We start from the raw sequence: 19,328 nt of genomic DNA on the forward strand, positions 1-19,328 counted from the left end.
CGTTACGAAAATTTTTTTGTTAGTGGATTTACGTCGCACCGACACAGATAGGTCTTACGGCGACGATGGGATAGGAACGACCTAGGAGTTGGAAGGAAGCGGCCGTGGCCTTAATTAAGGTACAGCCCCAGCATTTGCCTGATGTGAAAATGGGAAACCACGGAAAACCATCTTCAGGGCTGCCGACAGTGGGATTCGAACCCACTATCTTCCGGATGCAAGCCCACAGCCGCGCTTACGAAAATTATACAAAATTGTGCACCATGCGCAATGGCGAAATTTCGAACTTAATGTTTAGATATTAATTGCCTTTCCCTCTCTGACAACTTATTGCGTTATTTATGATGTTATCGCCCCTTAGTCACCCTGTAAACATAGTAGTCATGTGCTTTTGTATTCGTACATAGTGCACTGTTCAATGTTGTAAGTTATATTGTTGCTGCTATGCCAAAACCGAACTCAAACTCAATATCGAAATTTAAAACTGCATGTAGAGATTACCTGTTGAATACCACTGATTGTTTCGTGTGTATGATGACGTATGATAGGTTGTGTGATTGTGGTTATTATTATTATTATTATTATTATTATTATTATTATTATTATTATTATTATTATTATTATTATTATTATTATAGTGTAATGTACATAATATTTAGCTTGCCAGTCATTTTTTTAAATTTATGAATTTAGCGCTAGACAACCAACAAACCAATCCAACCAATCAATACTGATCTGCATTTAGGGCAGTCGCCCAGGTGGCAGATTCCCTATTTGTTGTTTTCCTAGCCTTTTCCTAAATGATTTCAAAGAAATTGGAAATTTATTGAACATCTCTCTTGGTAAGTTATTCCACTCCCTAACTTCCCTTCCTATAAATGAATATTTGCCCCAGTTTGTCCTCTTGAATTCCAACTTTATCTTCATATTGTGATCTTTCCTACTTTTATAAACGCCATTCAAACTTATTCGACTACTAATGTCATTCCACGCCATCTCTCCGCTGACAGCCCGGAACATACCACTTAGTCGAGCAGCTCTTCTTCTTTCTCTCAGTTCTTCCCAACCCAAACATTGCAACAGTTTTGTAACGCTACTCTTTTGTCGGAAATCACCCAGAACAAATCGAGCTGCTTTTCTTTGGATTTTTTCCAGTTCTTGAATCAGGTAATCCTGGTGAGGGTCCCATACACTGGAACCAGACTCTAGTTGGGGTCTTACCAGAGACTTATATGCCCTCTCCTTTACATCCTTACTACAACCCCTAAACACCCTCATAACCATGTGCAGAGATCTGTACCCTTTATTTACAATCCCATTTATGTGATTACCCCAATGAAGGTCTTTCCTTATATTAACACCTAGATACTTACAATGATCCCCAAAAGGAACTTTCAACCCATCAACGCAGTAATTAAAACTGAGTGGACTTTTCCTATTTGTAAAACTCACAACCTGACTTTTAACCCCGTTTATCAACATACCATTGCGTGCTGTCCATCTCACAACATTTTCGAGGTCACGTTGCAGTTGCTCACAATCTTGTAACTTATTTATCACTCTATAGAGAATTACATCATCCGCAAAAAGCCTTACCTCCGATTTCACTCCTTTACTCATATCATTTATATATATATCAGAAAACATAAAGGTCCGATAATACTGCCTTGAGGAATTCCCCTCTTAATTATTACAGGGTCAGATAAAGCTTCATCTACTCTAATTCTCTGAGATCTATTTTCTAGAAATATAGCAACCCATTCAGTCACTCTTTTGTCTAGTCCAATTGCACTCATTTTTGCCAGTAGTCTCCCATGATCCACCCTTCTTACTCATGTACATAGATCACTTTTATGGCCATACTTATATTTCCATTTACTTTATTACTTATTGAGTTTTCTTTATGCATTGCTTAATTTTCCAGTTTGTACCTTACTTTTTCATTATGACTTTGTCTCTTTCTCATTATCTTTACGCTCCGAATTTTATTCTATTTTATTTGTTGAACTCTGCTTTCTTTCTTCATTACAAGTTGTCCAAATCTGTAATTTTTAGCTTATCTTTGATTTTATGATAGAATAGTATACATTCCTTTTATATATGTATTATCTGTAAATTAATTATGTGGTTAAGTGTAAGAGAGGGCCATGAGCCCTAACTTAGCCACTGCTAAAGTAAATAAATAAATAAATAAATAAATAAATAAATAAATAAATAAATAAATAAATAAATAAATAAATAAATAAATAAATAAATAAATAAATGTGACAATGCTCTCCCTACTCATTATTTCTCTTTATACTGGTCGCGTCTCCCAACCACACATATTGGTATGCAGTCCATCAGAACAATTTTTGTTTGAGTTCATTTTAAATACATCATACTCTAGAAATGAGTAAATATGTCGTACAAACAAACAGTCCTAGAGTACGGTACAAAGGTTCATTTTTCTTTTATACATGCGCATGGGAAAATGAACTCAACGAACATTGTTCTGATGGACTGCATACCAATATGTGGCTGGGAGGCGTGACCATTCTTAAGGGAAATAATGGATAGGAAGAGCATTTTCACATTCGCGGTTTTGGCATAGCAGCCACGATATGTCAGTCTAGTGTACAAGAACACAATGGCCCTATTGCAGAAATGGTGTTTAGACGATGTCTACGGTTAAACAATGCCCAAGTATTGATGCCGCATTGCAGAGACAATAACTATCACTTAGACACTGTCTAAAACCGATGTTCAACCAGTCATGTTTAAACACTGTCGTCAAAACTGTTTAACGTCAAATGATAGGAGTGAATCACAATCAGAGGTTATGTACCATGAAACATGTAATTTGTATTATCATGTTGAGACGATTCCGGGAAGAAAGGTTAGTCCGACGGCCTCTCTGTGGGTCGCCCACTGCGAAATAACAGCAATTCATTTGACATGTACGGGGAGATAGATCTTAAAATAAGATTACGCTTTACAAGAGACTTGTTTCTTGATACTGACAAAAGGACAGTCCGGTAATTGTCAACTTGAGTACAATTCTTGGCAACCAATATATTTTATTATACACGGAGTAATTTCCATGGAATTATAGGTCACTTCGACTACGTACATGTCAGAATTACTTGTCCCAATCGTCAGAGGGCTGTCACATACACCAACCGGGAGGGATTCACTTATATTTTCTGCCAAGTAAGCACACAAAATAGTGAAAACTAAAAAGTAGGTTGTGAGTGGTTTTTATATTCGGCAACTATGAGATAGGAAAAGGCAAGTGGTGGTGATGACGGTGATTATTGTTCAAAGGAAAAGACTGGGAAAGAAGAGCCGTGGCCATAATAACAGCCCTAGTGTTTGCCTGGTATAAAAATAGGGACACTACGGAAAACAATCTTCAGGGCTGCCGATGATGCGTTTCGAACCTACGATCTCCAGAATGCAAGCTACATCCATATGGCCTGTACAACACATTCGATTACACATTACTGTTGTTTTACCTTCCCTTCGTCGAAGCTATTTACGAGTAGATTACACTCACCGTAACAACGTTATGATCAAAGCTACAGTGGCGTGTCGCTTTAGTGTCGATAATAATATGACATTTAATTTCCACCGAAAGCGATATTCTTTTCTGTGGGCAAGTCATGTTCATTCTTTGCCTATCTGAGTAGTGTGGCTCTCGGCGCACGCATCGACGAATTTCATTAGTTGCGACAAGCAAAGAGTTGCATGAAAGATACTTCTATCTCCATTTTCAAACCAATAATATAACTAACACCGTGATTTTCCCGTCCTTAATTCGCCTGCCATAAGAACATTGCAAACAAAAGGGACACATCAAACCGTATTTTGGGGACATGTTTTTATGCACACCACTAGTTATATGGCTGGGATCACAACAAGAAATCAGCTTGCGTGTCAACACTTCCTTGCACCAGATAATGCTGTCAGATACGACAAGACAAGCGCCCTCTCTCAGCCACTAGAATCGCAAGTTAAGGTATTTAAAAAAGTAATTGCTGGCTGCAGTGGTGTGCGATGAACACGTTCGTTACACCAGCTACAAAAAAAAATGTTAAGCAATCACAGGCCCATCACATTATCATTTCCAAATTGGTCTTCACGGCATCATCATGAAAGAAACTACATCAGATTTTAAACAATGTATACTTACACTTTCACCCGGTGACCCTGCGTAATCTCAGAGTCATGTTTTCATAAAAATACACCCAAATATATTTGACTGAAGTATATATTTAACAAAAGAATAATCAACCTGTTGTGTCTTAACAGCATGAAAAAATGCGAGCGAAATAGCGGAGAGCGGAAAGTATCCCTTACAGCGGACACAGCCACCCGTTCCCAATGCCACGCGTCCATTCTCGCTTTGCTGGAGTGAAAAGGTTAAAAATGGCAGCGACAGTTGTGCTTCGATCTTTCAGTACTTGAAACTCACCTGCTATTGATGCTTCTCCGCCCACTCCTGCATTATTCACCAGTATGTCTACTCTCCCGAGTGTTTCGGCCACCCATTTGAATGTAGCCAGTATATCTTCTTCCTTCTGAACGTCGCATTTGCGAGGATACAACTTGCCTGCAGGTACCTTACTGGGCTGATAACGGTTACGAGTCTTGGCTTCCTCCCTAGCCTTAGACACAGCCTCCTGAAACAGAACAGATCGTGATATTGCATTACAGATTTATATGGAAAACTATAAGGCAGAAACCTACAACAAATTTTCTTCTCAGACGCTTACTATCATTGTTTCTTATTAGGAAAAGTGTTTTAATTGGCTTAGTGTAAAATACAAAAATACGGCATTTTCTTATTTAGTGAAAAGTAATCTACGAAATTTCAGGATTAATTCGATACAGTTTTTATTGGGCGTAATTATTGTTTGCGGGATGCTTGATCATGGTTTTAAACCCCGAGATTAGGCACATTTTTCATATTTAACATACATATTTTGTTCTACACTGGGTAAAGAAATTCTGTTCAAGTTTCCTGTCTCCGAGAGAATGTTTCTAAACATAAGTTGGCTATTCTGTGAACATATTATCGATTTTCATTTGTTTTCCCGCCTTTCAGTGTGTTTTGTCTCCAGTGATATTGTCATTGTAATCTGTTCGGTGTAACATGCTGCCTGATGTAAATATATACAAGTGGAAAGGTCGTATTCTGATTGTTTACCGGGTCTGTAGTGTTGTTCGACGAGTACTAAATATTTTATGATATTTACGCCATCTTTTAACTTAACTAAATGCATTCTAGAATACTGTACATAGGCCTATATTGCAGGGGCGTATATAAGGGGGGGCCCAGGGGGCCAAGCCTTGAAGAACCGGACCAAAATGATGGGAATTTTCGATCGTTGTTGAGATTCCGAGCCAACAGTTAGCAGTTTATGTGCCATACCTGGACGATTTTTGTAACTCACTAAAATAATGCTTTGAATCTCACAAGGAAATAGTTGCATCCTTACAAAACATCCTTCCACAATTGTGCATCGTAACAGATTTCGGTTCATTGGAGGCTGCTTTTAGTTTCTACGAAGGAAATCTGTCACATAAGGAGATTGTGCAAAGTGAGTTTATGTTGTGGAAAGAAAAGTGGAGTCAGGAAAATCCTTCAAATCTTCCCAAAATGGCTGTAAGTTCTCTAGAAAAATGTGACAAGACTTTCTTCCCCAACATTTATACCCTTCTCAAATTACTCGCCGTTCTTCCTGTTTCTATCGCAACCGTAGAAAGGACTTTCTCTAGCCTAAGGAGACTGAAGACTTACTTAAGGAACAGCACATCTGAAAGTAGGCTTAACGGGCTTGCTTTACTCTCTATCCACAGAGACATTATAGTTAGTGATGAAGAAGTTCTTGATAAGTTTGCAAGTGTACCAAGAAACCTGGACTTCGTTTTGTAACCATTGGTGTACTGTATGTATGTATGTATGTAATGTATGTAATGTATGTAATGTATGTAATGTATGTATGTATGTATGTATGCATGTATGTATGTATGTATGTATGTATGTATGTATGTATGTATGTATGTATGTATGTATGTATGTATGTATGTATTGCACCCATAAGCGAATGTACGTAATTAATTTACAAATTAAAAGTTGAATATTTCGCATATGGAATACTACAGTAGGCTATGAGAGCCAGCAGTCACAAAGGAACATTCTGGCGCCAGTCAGTCGGCAAGGAAATCCTCGAAACTCTTCTTAGGGCACAAACAACTTGTAGACCGGCCCTGAGTACTGCATCCAACAAAATTTTATGATACCGCCTAGGAGTGGCAACTTTCTACTTGGTTCTCACGAGAAAATCACGCGTTGAGGCTTGACCTACTTAGCAGGATAAGGGAGACAACGATAGCACCCACCAACCCTTGGGAGAAAATGGAAGCATCCATGATGCGAAGAGCGCGAAAGTCTCAGGCAATCACAAAATTCCAAATTTGAATGTCCTGTCATAGCGGGAATCTACAGTCAGTATTTCGCTATTTGAAGCCCGGAGTAGTGGTGAAAAACAGTGTCCTGACTTCCTAATAATATTTGAAAATTTATCGGTGCGAAGGTGTGTTTAATTATTGGCTAATTAATAAAATTTTAACTTCACACGGAAGAGTAGTATCGCCCAGGAATTGAACTGTCATGGCGGGAAGAAGCCATTCGCTGAAAGAAAATAACGCCGGTGATGCGCGCCGTAGTGTGGATTATCCTGTGATCGTTTCCCACGGCGCAATATAACAAGTAAGTCAGACCCAAATTAGGAAGATTTTGTACGTAATTTTTGAAGCTTTAACCTACGGATGTATGATAAAGCGCTCCCAAGTGCTAGATCACTACGCCACATCCCTTCCACAGAACTATTTTCAAGGTGGGGGAGAACTCATTACAAAAACAGCGAGCAGAGTGGTGAATCTTCAGTGACGGTGTGTTCAGTGTGTGTTCATTGTGTGTTAGTGTGTTCACTGTGTTTAGAATGTGTCAGCTAATTCAGTTAGTCAGCTCTGAACTTTACTTTTGTCTGGTAGGAACGCGATCAGAGACACTTGTTGGCATCCGAGTGAAACATGTATTTTACTTGGGAGAGTAATATTTCAGGAGAAATGAACACTTTAACAAACTTTATTTTACTTTGAGTTTATGCAGAGACAACAGGCAATAGCTATATTTTTCAACACTTGCCTTAAATGAACTCACATTACCAACAGAGAGGGACAATGGAACATGTTGCGACACGTAACTACATAAAACCTTTCTAATCCACGTGTAGTTTGACATTTGTTTGAAAGCTATTTATTCTTTCATTTTGGGAGGACGATCAGTATAAATTTCCCCACATCAGTGGAAACTGCACTTTTAGCTTGCTTTTACCACATACAATAAACTGTTATGGCAAGCGAGATGTTTTCGGGGAGAAACTAGTTAAAGCAGACAGGGAGGAGAATGACTTTTCTTTAATTGGAAGGCCGCAATGTTAAAGACCTTGAGCAAACTGTTATGTTCCGAAGGGGTGAACAACCGGTAAGCTGTAAGTAAACAAAAACTGAGAGAGGGGTGTGGAGACCAGCAGGTGTCTTCAGGCAGGTAGCGGAGAGGAAACTTTCGACTTCACGTCAGGAGTCTATGCAGTGCAATTGTATAATCTTCACTGGAGTGCGAGAAAATGCGTGTGTTATGTTAATGTAAGCGTGTGTAACGCCATGATAAAAATGTATCAAGTTTGCGTGTGTGAAAATTCGGAATACCACATCAGCTTCAAGATGGAATTCTAATTCATCATGACGGAGCCCGGAGGGTGATCCAACATGCCTCCAGCACCCAGGTATGAGCATCTACAAAATAATGTATAAATAAATATGTAGGACTGTGACTAATCGATGATCAAATGTAGCTTAGACTGTTAGGTAGGATTGTAAATAATTCACATTTTAATAATAATAATAATAATAATAATAATAATAATAATAATAATGTTGCACTTTCAGCTAGGGTTAGTTGCGCACTTCCTTTACGTAGATGTGTTTGCGTATTATTATGGATCATTTGTAGTAAGTCACTTTGACAATTTAGGATGTTATATTGTTTGATCTCTATGAGTGTAATGCCGATTTATAATAATAATAATAATAATAATAATAATAATAATAATAATAATAATAATAATAATAATAATAATCATGTTATTATAACTTTAGTTTTGAGCGATATTTCTGTTGGAGTTGTGATCTTGTAGACGCCGCCTTGTTGATTTTAATGCTTATTTTGCTATTTTGCGCATTCAGCTTGTTTTATGTTGTGAATCATCATTCAGATGACCTTTTTCCGGTAGTCCTTATACCGTGTATTTTGCGACGATTTTTGGTGGACATGCGAGTATTTATTTCTGTGTGTAGTTGCGGTTACACATTTTTCAATAGCTGTGTTTTGAGAGGCAATCTCGTCATTTTTTTAGTAAACAGTTAGTGACAGGAAGCCATTGATGAGTCAGCTCTGATATTTTGTGACATGTGAAGCAGAGAATGATCTAGAGATCGAGCTAAGTGAATAATATCCCTGATGATCTACGTTGATAATGGAAATGTGATATTTGGACCATGTCATGAACTGTCGTAAGAAATAGAGATGTGCACGAGAGATATTTCGCCCGCCGGATACGAGCGAGGCCGTATTATGAGGTACTACGTCGAGAATAATGATGAGTAAAGAGAATTGAGAGATGAATAATTTAACCAAGAGTGTTAAATACGTAACGACATGGGTTATGATTGTAGGCAGAAGCCTGTATTTTGTTTCAAAGAGTTCCAGGGAAAGTAGATGCTCGGCAAGTATATTAATTAAATCACGAGGTATATCAGAGCGACGAATCAATGTGCGTTTTGACGGTCATGTAGAGTCATGGATGACATGGAATAGCAGTAATTATTGTCCATAAAGGTTAAATAGTGTCATGGCCAGACATTTGTCGTCTGAGGTTAGAGATTGCCGTCAAATTCACAATATTTTTGCTACTCGTAGCGGGGTAAAATTTTCTGTAGACGCCGATATTTGCGCATTTATTCTTATTAAAATCCAGCCAGGCAGCGATGTTGGGATCTAGATTTGTTTATTTATTTATTCATTTTCTTCACGTACCTTTTATTACCGTTTATTTGTGGAATGTGATCGTATGTGAATTATTTGTATTTGATTTGATGTAAATAGATAGGTGTAGTTAGGCTAGTTTTGATTTCTGTATCTCTTGTTGGAGCAGTGTTTCTCCATTAACAAGTTTAATTATGTAAATATGATTTCATGTGTTAGGATAAGAGATCATCGATTGGTTCATAGTAGTAGTGGTATGCTCATACCAGGCATTCAGTAATTACCAAACCTTTAAAATCCACTACATTTTAATTAGGAAATGAAGCGATCTTTAATAAACCAGTTGTATAATAACTGCCGCAAATGAATGAGGTAAATAAGATGGGCTCTGCCTCCATCTAGTGGTGGTACCACAAATTATGAGTTCGTAATGAAATGCAGTCAGCGGCAAATTAAGTAAAATTTTAATGTACAAGGATCGCTTTCATTTGATATGTAAACATGAGGCACTTGGCCTAATTATTTATATTTTAAAGAGGTCCAGGCTATCACAGTCATGCAGGTGAAGTTTAAATAATTAAATGAGTGATTATAACACTCAGGTTCACGTTTAAATAATTTCTTTTTTTGTTTAACCACGACTAGTTTGAATGTGACAGTGGTTATGTGGTAAATGAAGTACGATGTCCATGGCTGTTTTCTTTGAATTATTCCTTATTTGTTACACATGGTTAGTGCAGTCCACGATTATTTTAAAGTTGGGTGTTCCCAGCCGAGTCACATGTGTTAAAGATTTGATAAACACCTCTGAGTCAGTGTTGATTTGATGACGTAACTAATTAATTAATTATTCAACTACATTAATTTATTTTGAGAGACATATTCTACGTAATACAATTCATATTTCAAGTGAGGTGGTATTTTCTGACCAGAGTTTTGTATTTATTCACGTCATCGTCTTGAAGACAGTGTCAACATAACCTGGAATATTATTAATTATGATCGACTTTCAGTCAGTTTTATTAGGCAGATAATTGAGTTATTGTAAGGCAGATCTTTAATTTTTCTTAGTCTCATTTCATTTCACTTTGTTTACATTTTTCACCAGTTTAGTTTACTTTCATTTTTGGCACTTTGCACTTTATTCAATAAATCAGTTTGTTATTTAAATTCTAATTCAGTCTTTGGGCACAGTCATTTATAGTTAGTTACCCCAACTTTTCATTTCCTCACTCCCTGATCGACGTGTGGCCTATCTTCGGGGATATACGGACGCACCGCGCCTGAGGAAGAAGAGTCTACATGCAGCGGTGAGTATCATTTAAATGTCATTTATTACAGGAGCAGCCGGCGCACAGAAGAAGGAAGAAGTTCACCGCAGTTGTTGCCTTGAAAAGGTCACAGTATGTATGTATGTATGTATGTATGTATGTATGTATGTATGTATGTATGTATGTATGTATGTATGTATGTATGTATGTATGTATGTATGTATCAGCCAAAATCAATGTTTCCTTTTTCCTTTCTAAAGTGTTTGTAATCGTCTGACCCCTTAAAATTTACTTAATCTAACCTTACATCAATCTTGCCCCCCCCCCCAAAATATATTCTATATTCGCCACTGCTATATTGTAACCGTAACTAGTAACACTTTGTGAGGAGAGATTTTTTCGTATGGAAAATATAGCGTCAACACAAACTGTGCGAACAGTCATGTGTAATTAAGAGCAGGATCGTTGTGTAAATGTGGTGAAAGTATTAAAACGCCAGTCTGACAAGCCTGTGAAAAGTGGTGAAAAGCAGTTGGCTTTAAACGTGTTCCACAAATTTTGTGAAAACATTCTACATTAGCGGTGACAGAAATCTATTTCTTACGACAGAATTTATCAGAGTGTCAGCAACTAATGTTAACGAGCACAACACAACTTTTAGGTTAAAGGACTTGCATGCTGTAGTTAACAAAGGGCTTGCTCATGTCACAGCTGAGAAGGGGCAGGCATATATCGATCATGCGATGAAGGAAGACGGACAAATCTGAGAGTAATCTTGGACTGTGTGATTAACCAGTTTATAATGAGTGTAAATGCTTCATTGTCAGCAAGTATAAGTGAGGACTCCGACACGGATATGGGAGCGAATCAAGTGAGTATAACGTGCAATACGTGTACTGTTTATTAACGAGGTTTTTCTCTCTATTCTTGTGTTATTTTTTTCTGATTTTTAATGGCAGTTGAAGTTAAATCACGTGGCTCAGCCCGGGTTGTTTCTGAAAATGTAATATTGTAGGTCTGATCTCAAAGTAGCTGTCGCTTTTACGAAGTGTACAGTACCAAAAATATCGTCTACTGAATATCATTCGTTTCACAATCGGTTGGCTGTACTCCAGATAATGAACTTCTAGTGGTTCAGAAAACGTATTCTGCATATAAATTCACGGTAAACCTCTCCACGTGGCGAGATGTTTCTAACTAATCAGAGAGTTTTCTGAGTGAAGGGATATCCTGGTAGCAGGTTACTCCGCACAGACCATACGTGGTGAAAGTTAAAGAGGAACTTGCAGGGACTGAAGCCTACTGATAGCAAGGCATTAGGAGGTCGTGTCCGACTGGCAGACTGTGAAATACACTTATTACAGAGATGATTTAAACTAGTAATAAGAAGAAACTTACCATCAGCTTGAACGTGCGCGAATCTGTGTGGATATCATTCCTACACAGATGCTCCTTTGATGAAATGCCACAGCATGTTCTCTGCCCTAAAGGTCTACACTCTTGGTGTAAGTTCCAGAGATCTCAAATTACTGTCGAACCGCACAGCCATAAACATGCTGTGACGGAAGTGATCTATAAGAGCCCTGAGCGACCTGAAGAGTTGGCGGGGAGACTTACAATCCCAATGAAAGTGTCAAGAACTGCATTTGGAAACGAGTTCCAAAATCTGTTTTCGCGTAGCTACAGACACTGAATATTGAAGTAAAAGATACAGTAATTACTGGCAATGATGGGACTCTGGCAAGGACGCTGGTGTTACGGGTAATGGATTTCCCACCAGGAAGAAACTGCCAGGCGAGTTATTATCTCATTGACAGGTAGCAAATAAAGCGGCTGATTTAGGAACCAAAGGAGCAAGAACCAAAAGAAAACAAGATAAATGTAGAAATAAAGCGGAGGATGATGAATATAGCCCTTGAATGCTTTTGAGGGCATAAACTGTAAGTGAAACTTCAACCTAAGTTTGCTCAAAACTTGAATGTTTCTAATTTATGTCCGATTTTCTCAGAAAACACAGGCCCGATCAAGTTGAAATTTTGTACTATGATAGATGCTTATAAACCAAGAGCTGTGAAGCAAAAGTAAAGGAAATACACATGCGAAAAGAACTGAAATTTTGGCTAAAAGTGTTAAGAATGGAATATTATAAAATTCAGAAAGTAGATAATTTCAAGTACATAGATGCAGTAATTCAGGTTAATGGACTAAACAAGGAAGCCAACTAAACAAGAGCGCAAAAATGAACCTAGCATATCGACTGTCCAAGGATATCTTTCAAAGAAAATTAAAATTAGGCATTACAGTACAGTAATAAAGCTAGGAAGTCTCCATGCTACAGAATACATTTTCACCATAAAATTAGCAGTAATGGGAGAGGTAGAGAAAATGGAAAGGAAGATTCTGAGAACAAATTCGGGACCACTGAAAACAGAAAAATGAGAATTTAGATACAGGAAGGATAGAGACCTCTGTAAGTGCGAAGAAAGGGAAAGGATGTCGGATACAATCAGAATGGAGAGAGTATATATTTTCTTGGCCACATATTGAGGATGGACGACGAGAGACTCACCTAACAAATTTTTAAACATACTTACAGGAGTAAGAATGGTAATCAGTGGATTCAAGGGATAAAGAAAGACATGAAAGGAATTAGAATAACTTTATCTACTTATTTATTTGTTTATTCATCGCAGGGCTTTTAGAGCCGGGAGTGTCCGAGGACATATTCGGCTCGCCGGGTGCAGGTTTTTCTATTTGACCTGCGCGTCTTGATGTGAGATGATGATTATTATGAGATAGGGAGAGGGCGAAACCGGGTGTTAGCACGTAGCCTACTCCTGTCGAATAACACCAAAGCGTCTGCTCAAAGCTTAACGTCTCCATCCGACGGACGAATCACCACCAACAGCTCCATATGAGCACTGCGGAGAGGTTTGGAATTTAATCCAGGATTTTGGCACGTAATCTAGCGATTAGAAATTGTATACCACCACCTCTCCTTCCCTGACGGCCAACATTCTGATGGTGAAAATTATTTCTACGAACGGGACTCGAACCACCTAACTACGGCGACAGACCATTATAGATTTCAACGCCTTCAGGATCATTGCCACCAGGGGGGGGCGGGCTATTAAGATAACTGAAGACAGAACAGAACAACCTTTAGAAAGTTAATACAAGATTTTAAGGGTTCCCAGGAGAACGAAAAGCAAGGAAAGAAGTTACATTTGGACGGAAGAGCGAGGAAACCAATAAAGCGATATAATGAAGAACTACTTATCATCACCCAGATATTCTGCCTTATGGCAGGTCTTGTCATGGGACGAACCTCTTCCACTTTTACCTGTCCTGTGCCAAGGTTTCATGTCCGAATATTTCTTTCCTTTGCTAGTCCAACATTTGATATCTTTTCCTTCCCCTTCCTCGTTTGCCTTTCATCAGTCCTTCTCTCAGTAAACAGTCCCGCCTCAAACAATGTCCGATCCAGTTCATTTTTCTCCGTTCTTCTCCAACTCTTCATAATACCTCCTCATTCCTTTCCTGGTCTTCCAATTTCACTTGTTATATTGTTCTCCACACCCGCATCTCTAGTGCTTCCGATCTCTTCTCATCTTCCTTTCTCAATGTCCAAGTCTCTGCGCCATACAGCGCTATGCTCCAAATATAACACTTAGCAAGTCTTTTCCTCAAATATTTGTTTAGTGGCCCACATAGTAATTTCGATTTCCTCTTAAAGCCCTGTTTTTCCATGGCAGTTCTTCTCTTAATTTCTGTCGTGCAATACATACCATCTCTGATCATACTTCCGAAATACTTAAAGTTACTGACTTGCTCTATTTCTTCTCCCCTTGTACTAATACAACTTCTACCTCTTACTCCAATTATCATACTTTTGGTCTCCTTATTAATTCTCACTTCATATTCTTTTAGTTTCATGTTGAGTTCATCTAACATTTCTATCATTTCACGTTCGCTTTCTCCCAACACAACCATATCATCTTCAAATCTTATAAACTCTACTCTCCTACCTCCAACTACTGGCGCGTGAGAAAAGAAGTGGGAATAAAATAACGTAAATGAGTGCAATGGGTTACTTTACGTGGTCCTTCGATGGCCAAATTCGAAAGAAAAAGAAAGATGGCTAAAAAAATTGACAAAATTAAAATTTCATAAAATCTAAACCAAATGTCCATCAAAGATAAATTTCCTGTAAAAGCTTTACCATTAGCCTTAGAATACGAATAACAAATTTCATCCAATTACAATTATCTGTAGTAACATCAGAGAAAAGTGTACCTAACTAGGAGAAGGTATTTTAATTTTCAGTTTTTAATTTCATCGCATCCCCATAATTATTCAAATATGTTGTAAAATTTTAGAACACCGGTACATTATCAGCACACGACATTGAATGATTGTTGAGCTCTGAAAATCTGAAGTGTCTAGTTGCCACGGTCACCCTTAATAATGAATCTTTTACTAAGCAGTTGCATTGTTGGCAAATTCACATTACCCGGTTCTTTTAAGACTGAAACAAGAAAGGCGACAACAGAAAATATAACATTATTGCTTTCAAACGGTACTTATTGGTGAGAATTTACACCCCAGCTAGTTTTCTAAAATAGGATTAGGTTCGTTGAAGTCGAAAGTAGTACACCCTACCGGGCTTCGAATGGATGACCCACGCATAAGAATGCCTCCACGTAACGGGGTAAACACCCACGGATGAGATTGGATTGAAGAGCGGGTCGAATTGCTTAACGAGCTTCGAACCGCTCCCCTTCCTACTTTCTGTGCCGGCCCGGCAGCCTGAGCACTTGGGGAAGTGGTACGTTCGGAAGAAAAAAACAAAAACAACAAAATGCACAAGATGGAGCCTTATGTCTATAATATGAAAGTAGGATCTCTGGGTTCAAATGCCTAGTGGATACTGCTTAGCACTGCTACAAATGACAAGAATCATAAAATAGGGGTTACGAATACAAATTTATTCAAATATGACAATTTAAAAAAAAGTTGACACAGCTCTATACAATGACTCTCCACATATGGGAGGAAAAGAAAATAATAATCACTTTAAAATACGAATCGCCCATGGGCGTCGTCTGCATAACGGTATGATTGAGGTTTTGCGACTTGCTATCGTTCATTTTTCCTCATTAATTCATACCGTTCATGAAATTTGTACATTATTCTGTCGATCACACCGTGAGATGACCTGATGTCCCTATACACAAATATTACTAGCTGTTCTAAGCACGAACATAACCGGGGCCTACGCTACATAATATCATATTAAAAGACACATTTGCATAATGCACAAACAAACACAAATACCATTTTTGCTAAACCCCGGACTCCTCATCTATCACCAAGACCACACAACGTGCACATAGGTTCTGTTTGAACTCAAAAATATGTGCACATAATTACGAAACATACACAGATATATGGATATATACACTTCATGCACACAGGAGAGCCATTCCTAGAAGAAAAACAGCATGGTTATCACTGTCTCCGGCCCAAGGCGCGAGCTTGGAGCAGCTCGCTCAAAGCGCCATCCTAATCCGGAGTCGAACTGGCCGACTCCCGACCGAGAGGTACTGTGGGTTTCTGTAGATCCCTAGAATAGTTACAATCTCATATCGCCGGATATCTGGGGGGGGGGGGAATCCCTACTCATCTATTAAATACCTTTAAAAGAAATCACCGTGATATTATCATTATACAAGTATTCTTAGCTAAGCCATTTAAACCAAACAAAAGCACGCAGGCAGACCCGGGCTCCAAGCCCTAATACAATGGGACACGGAATCCTTTTGTCACGAGGGCGAGAGCCAGACATTCACAAAAAAAAAGGAAGGCCGGCCATTCACTTCGCACGGCCATTCTGATTCTTCTCTCGCTCACAAGTTTACCCTCTCATCTCGGGGACACACATCCATGGCCCGCTTCATTTGCTTATTCATATTATTGTGGAATTCCCATGAAATACTCTTTTTATTCTCTCCCTTCTCATTATTATCACTGAGACTGTGAGCACGATCACTTCTCAATCATCTCATCGTAAATTCCTATTCGGCCTTCTCACTACGTCTCATATCGCGTATCTTCTTCCCTTGGGCCTATGGCTCTCATGGCTCCTCGTTCATACCACATAAAATACACTTATATTTAAACCTTCTGACCAAAGATTAGGGACTCCTGCCCCTGGGTCTCACCCCGGCTATGGATAAAAAAAACACTCCAAACCATTATGGCCAATTAATCAAAAATCACGGGAGACTTGCACATGGTCCCTCACACCTATCTAAATCACACAATATGTACCTCTCTCGGTCGGGATTTCTTCTTTCTTGCTGTACATGCACTGATTATATCTGTAAGCTAGGCATGCATTGTCTGACTGACCCATGAGTTTCCCTGGCATATTCGACAACCACGTGGGACAGTGACTACCAACATTTCGACATGTTTCCTTGCTCGCCAACCCCGTTTTTCCAACCACCCCTACGGGAAACTCAAATATTCTCCTAACCTTGTTCCCATATTTGCTAGGACATTCTACATATTACTAAAAATATAACCCTCACGATAAGCTAATCATTAAGAAAGAAATATGAGTCGTCCGGGAATTTAGCTCCCTTGAATTTACTTCAACATTATAAAAATCAATAAAATTTCCATATAGGACATGCGTTAACTTACAACATTTTGATATTTACAAAAGAACGCTAATCCTATCCCCGGGTTATGTCATGCTTAGAAATTAAATTTGGACATCACTCATCTGTTTGGTGGCCGTTGTTTCTCCTTCCACGGGAGACCCATGGTGAAGTTCTTAGTACTCCATGACCACTCGGTAGGTGGCGGGCGTGCAGTCCTTCATCCCTGGTCCATACAAGTCCGACATCCTGGGGGACTCGTCACAGCTGAAATCTTACAGTAATCCAAGTGGGTAACACTTTACACTCGTCACACGTCCTCTATTTTCAGAGTTTACACCACGAATAAGACGGACTTTCAAATTACGACGGGCGCGTTCACAGTAAGAATCGGGTGGCTCACGAGACTCGAGCCCCTGATTCAAAGCAACACTTTGGGTGATACCAAATTATGAATTTCACTGACTCATTAAACCGGCAGTTTCTCAGCCGTATTCTGCTACTTGTTGGTAAATTATGCTCGCGGTTTTTACTAGTTTGACACGCAGCACAGAAACAATACCTAGGCTCGTTTGGCCTCCCGTTCACTTCACAAAGCGTGCTGGACACAATGGCACTTTCAGTACGCGGTCAAGGGTTTCTGACTTAAACTGGGGCACCGCGGGACACAGTGTCCTTCTCAACGACTCGTAAAAGAACAACTGTCTCTGCAATGGCCTGCCCGCCCTATATTATCTTGCCCGCCGGAAGCTTGGGGGCGTCAACGTTCACGGTTCATTAAGAACAAGAGCTCCTTTCGTACCAAGAATTGACGATATTTAAATATTGCATCTTGTAGCCCTCTGTCTCCTCTTTCATTTGAGCCAGGCGTGCTGGACCTACGATCAGCAGTTTTTATGTAATTTGCTTCCCGCCTTTGATTAATTCATTAGCGTCCCTCGGGAGGTGGAGTCAACTTTGAGCGCGACTCTTGGCTTGGGTGACGCCGCTGTATCCACATGTGTTAGCGATATGTTACATCTTGACAGCTGGTGACCTCATTTCTTCCCCTGCATAAGTTATTACATATTTTTAGTCTGGGGAACGCAGAAAATTCCGCTCTATTCACTGGTGTGTCTCGCATAATTTTCCTATGTCTGGATTAAAATGTCATTCCATTGTTTACGCGCCAAAGTCCGACGTTGGCACCCGTGACACGTGCATAAAAAACCGGAAGCTCCTTATGTTCGTTTGGAACTCTGGGAAGCTAAGCCACACCTCGGGGCGTATCTGACTACTCCAGCATCGCGTCCCCTTCTATCTCTCTCTGCAAGTTGAGAGCGTATTTCCGCGGGGGCTTGGCTGTTGCTTTGTCTTTCCTTTGTTTGGCAAGTGCTCTTTTCGCGGGTTCCATTCTGGCAGGACGCCGCTCGATCCCCTTCGCCCATACTGCTACCAATGACGCGACCTTTAGGAGTAATTTTAATGGAGTAGAAAGGCCCATATCATTCCCATGAGCTGTACAGGACACTGTACGGTTTCAGTAGGTTCAGTTCAATTGTTGTCTGTTTGTTTGTTCGTTTCTTTATTTGTTTATTACTTAGTTATTTGATTGTTTCATTTACTGTTTTTATTTATTTTTTGCTTTTTGTATATTTTGTTTATCTGTTTTTAATTTCTAATTATTTACTTAATTATTTGTTTGTTAACTTGTTTCTTTATTTGTTAATTTGTTAGCTTATTTTTGTCAATTTTTAATGTGTTTACTTTTTGGTGATTTGTTAATTTGTTGTGTGTGTGTTTTATTTGTTTATTTATTTGTTTATTGTTTTATTTATTCGTGTAATTGTTTATTGTTTTTTGTTTGCTAATTACGACGTCACGGGTAATAAAATGAAATGTAGTACGGCTTTTTAGTGCCGGGATATTCCAGGACGGTTCCGCTCGCCATGTGCAGGTCTTTCTATTTGACACCCGTAGGCGACCTGCGTGTCGTGATGAGGATGAAATGATGATGAAGATAACACATACACCCAGCCCCCGTGCCGTAGGAATTAACCAATTAAGGTTAAAATCCCCGACCCGGCCGGGAATCGAACCCGGGACCCTCTGCACCGAAGGCCAGTACGCTGACCGTTCAGCCAACGAGTCGGACGTCACGGGTAATTAATCGGCTTGACAAAATGTTTCAAATAATTTTTTTGTAAGCCTCAAAATATCTTTGGAAATATTAGTTCTATTGAACAATTTTACTAACAAAATGTATATAAAATCAGATTTCCAATATTTTATACCTGATGCGATTTTACTCTATGA

At 39.1% G+C, this 19,328-nt stretch overlaps 1 protein-coding gene across 2 annotated transcripts in view; it reads right to left on the reverse strand.

Moving 5' to 3' along the window:
* Positions 1-19,328, reverse strand: part of LOC136886828 (farnesol dehydrogenase-like) — a 56,911-nt gene that overhangs the window by 12,852 nt on the left and 24,731 nt on the right. For both annotated transcript variants that reach the window (XM_068230585.1, XM_068230584.1), the window contains exon 2: positions 4,457-4,664. In XM_068230585.1, the coding sequence (XP_068086686.1) occupies positions 4,457-4,664 (208 nt within the window). The remainder of the gene's footprint in view (positions 1-4,456; positions 4,665-19,328) is intronic.

Source organism: Anabrus simplex, chromosome X, assembly GCF_040414725.1.
Source record: "Anabrus simplex isolate iqAnaSimp1 chromosome X, ASM4041472v1, whole genome shotgun sequence".
Taxonomy (NCBI): domain Eukaryota; kingdom Metazoa; phylum Arthropoda; class Insecta; order Orthoptera; family Tettigoniidae; genus Anabrus; species Anabrus simplex.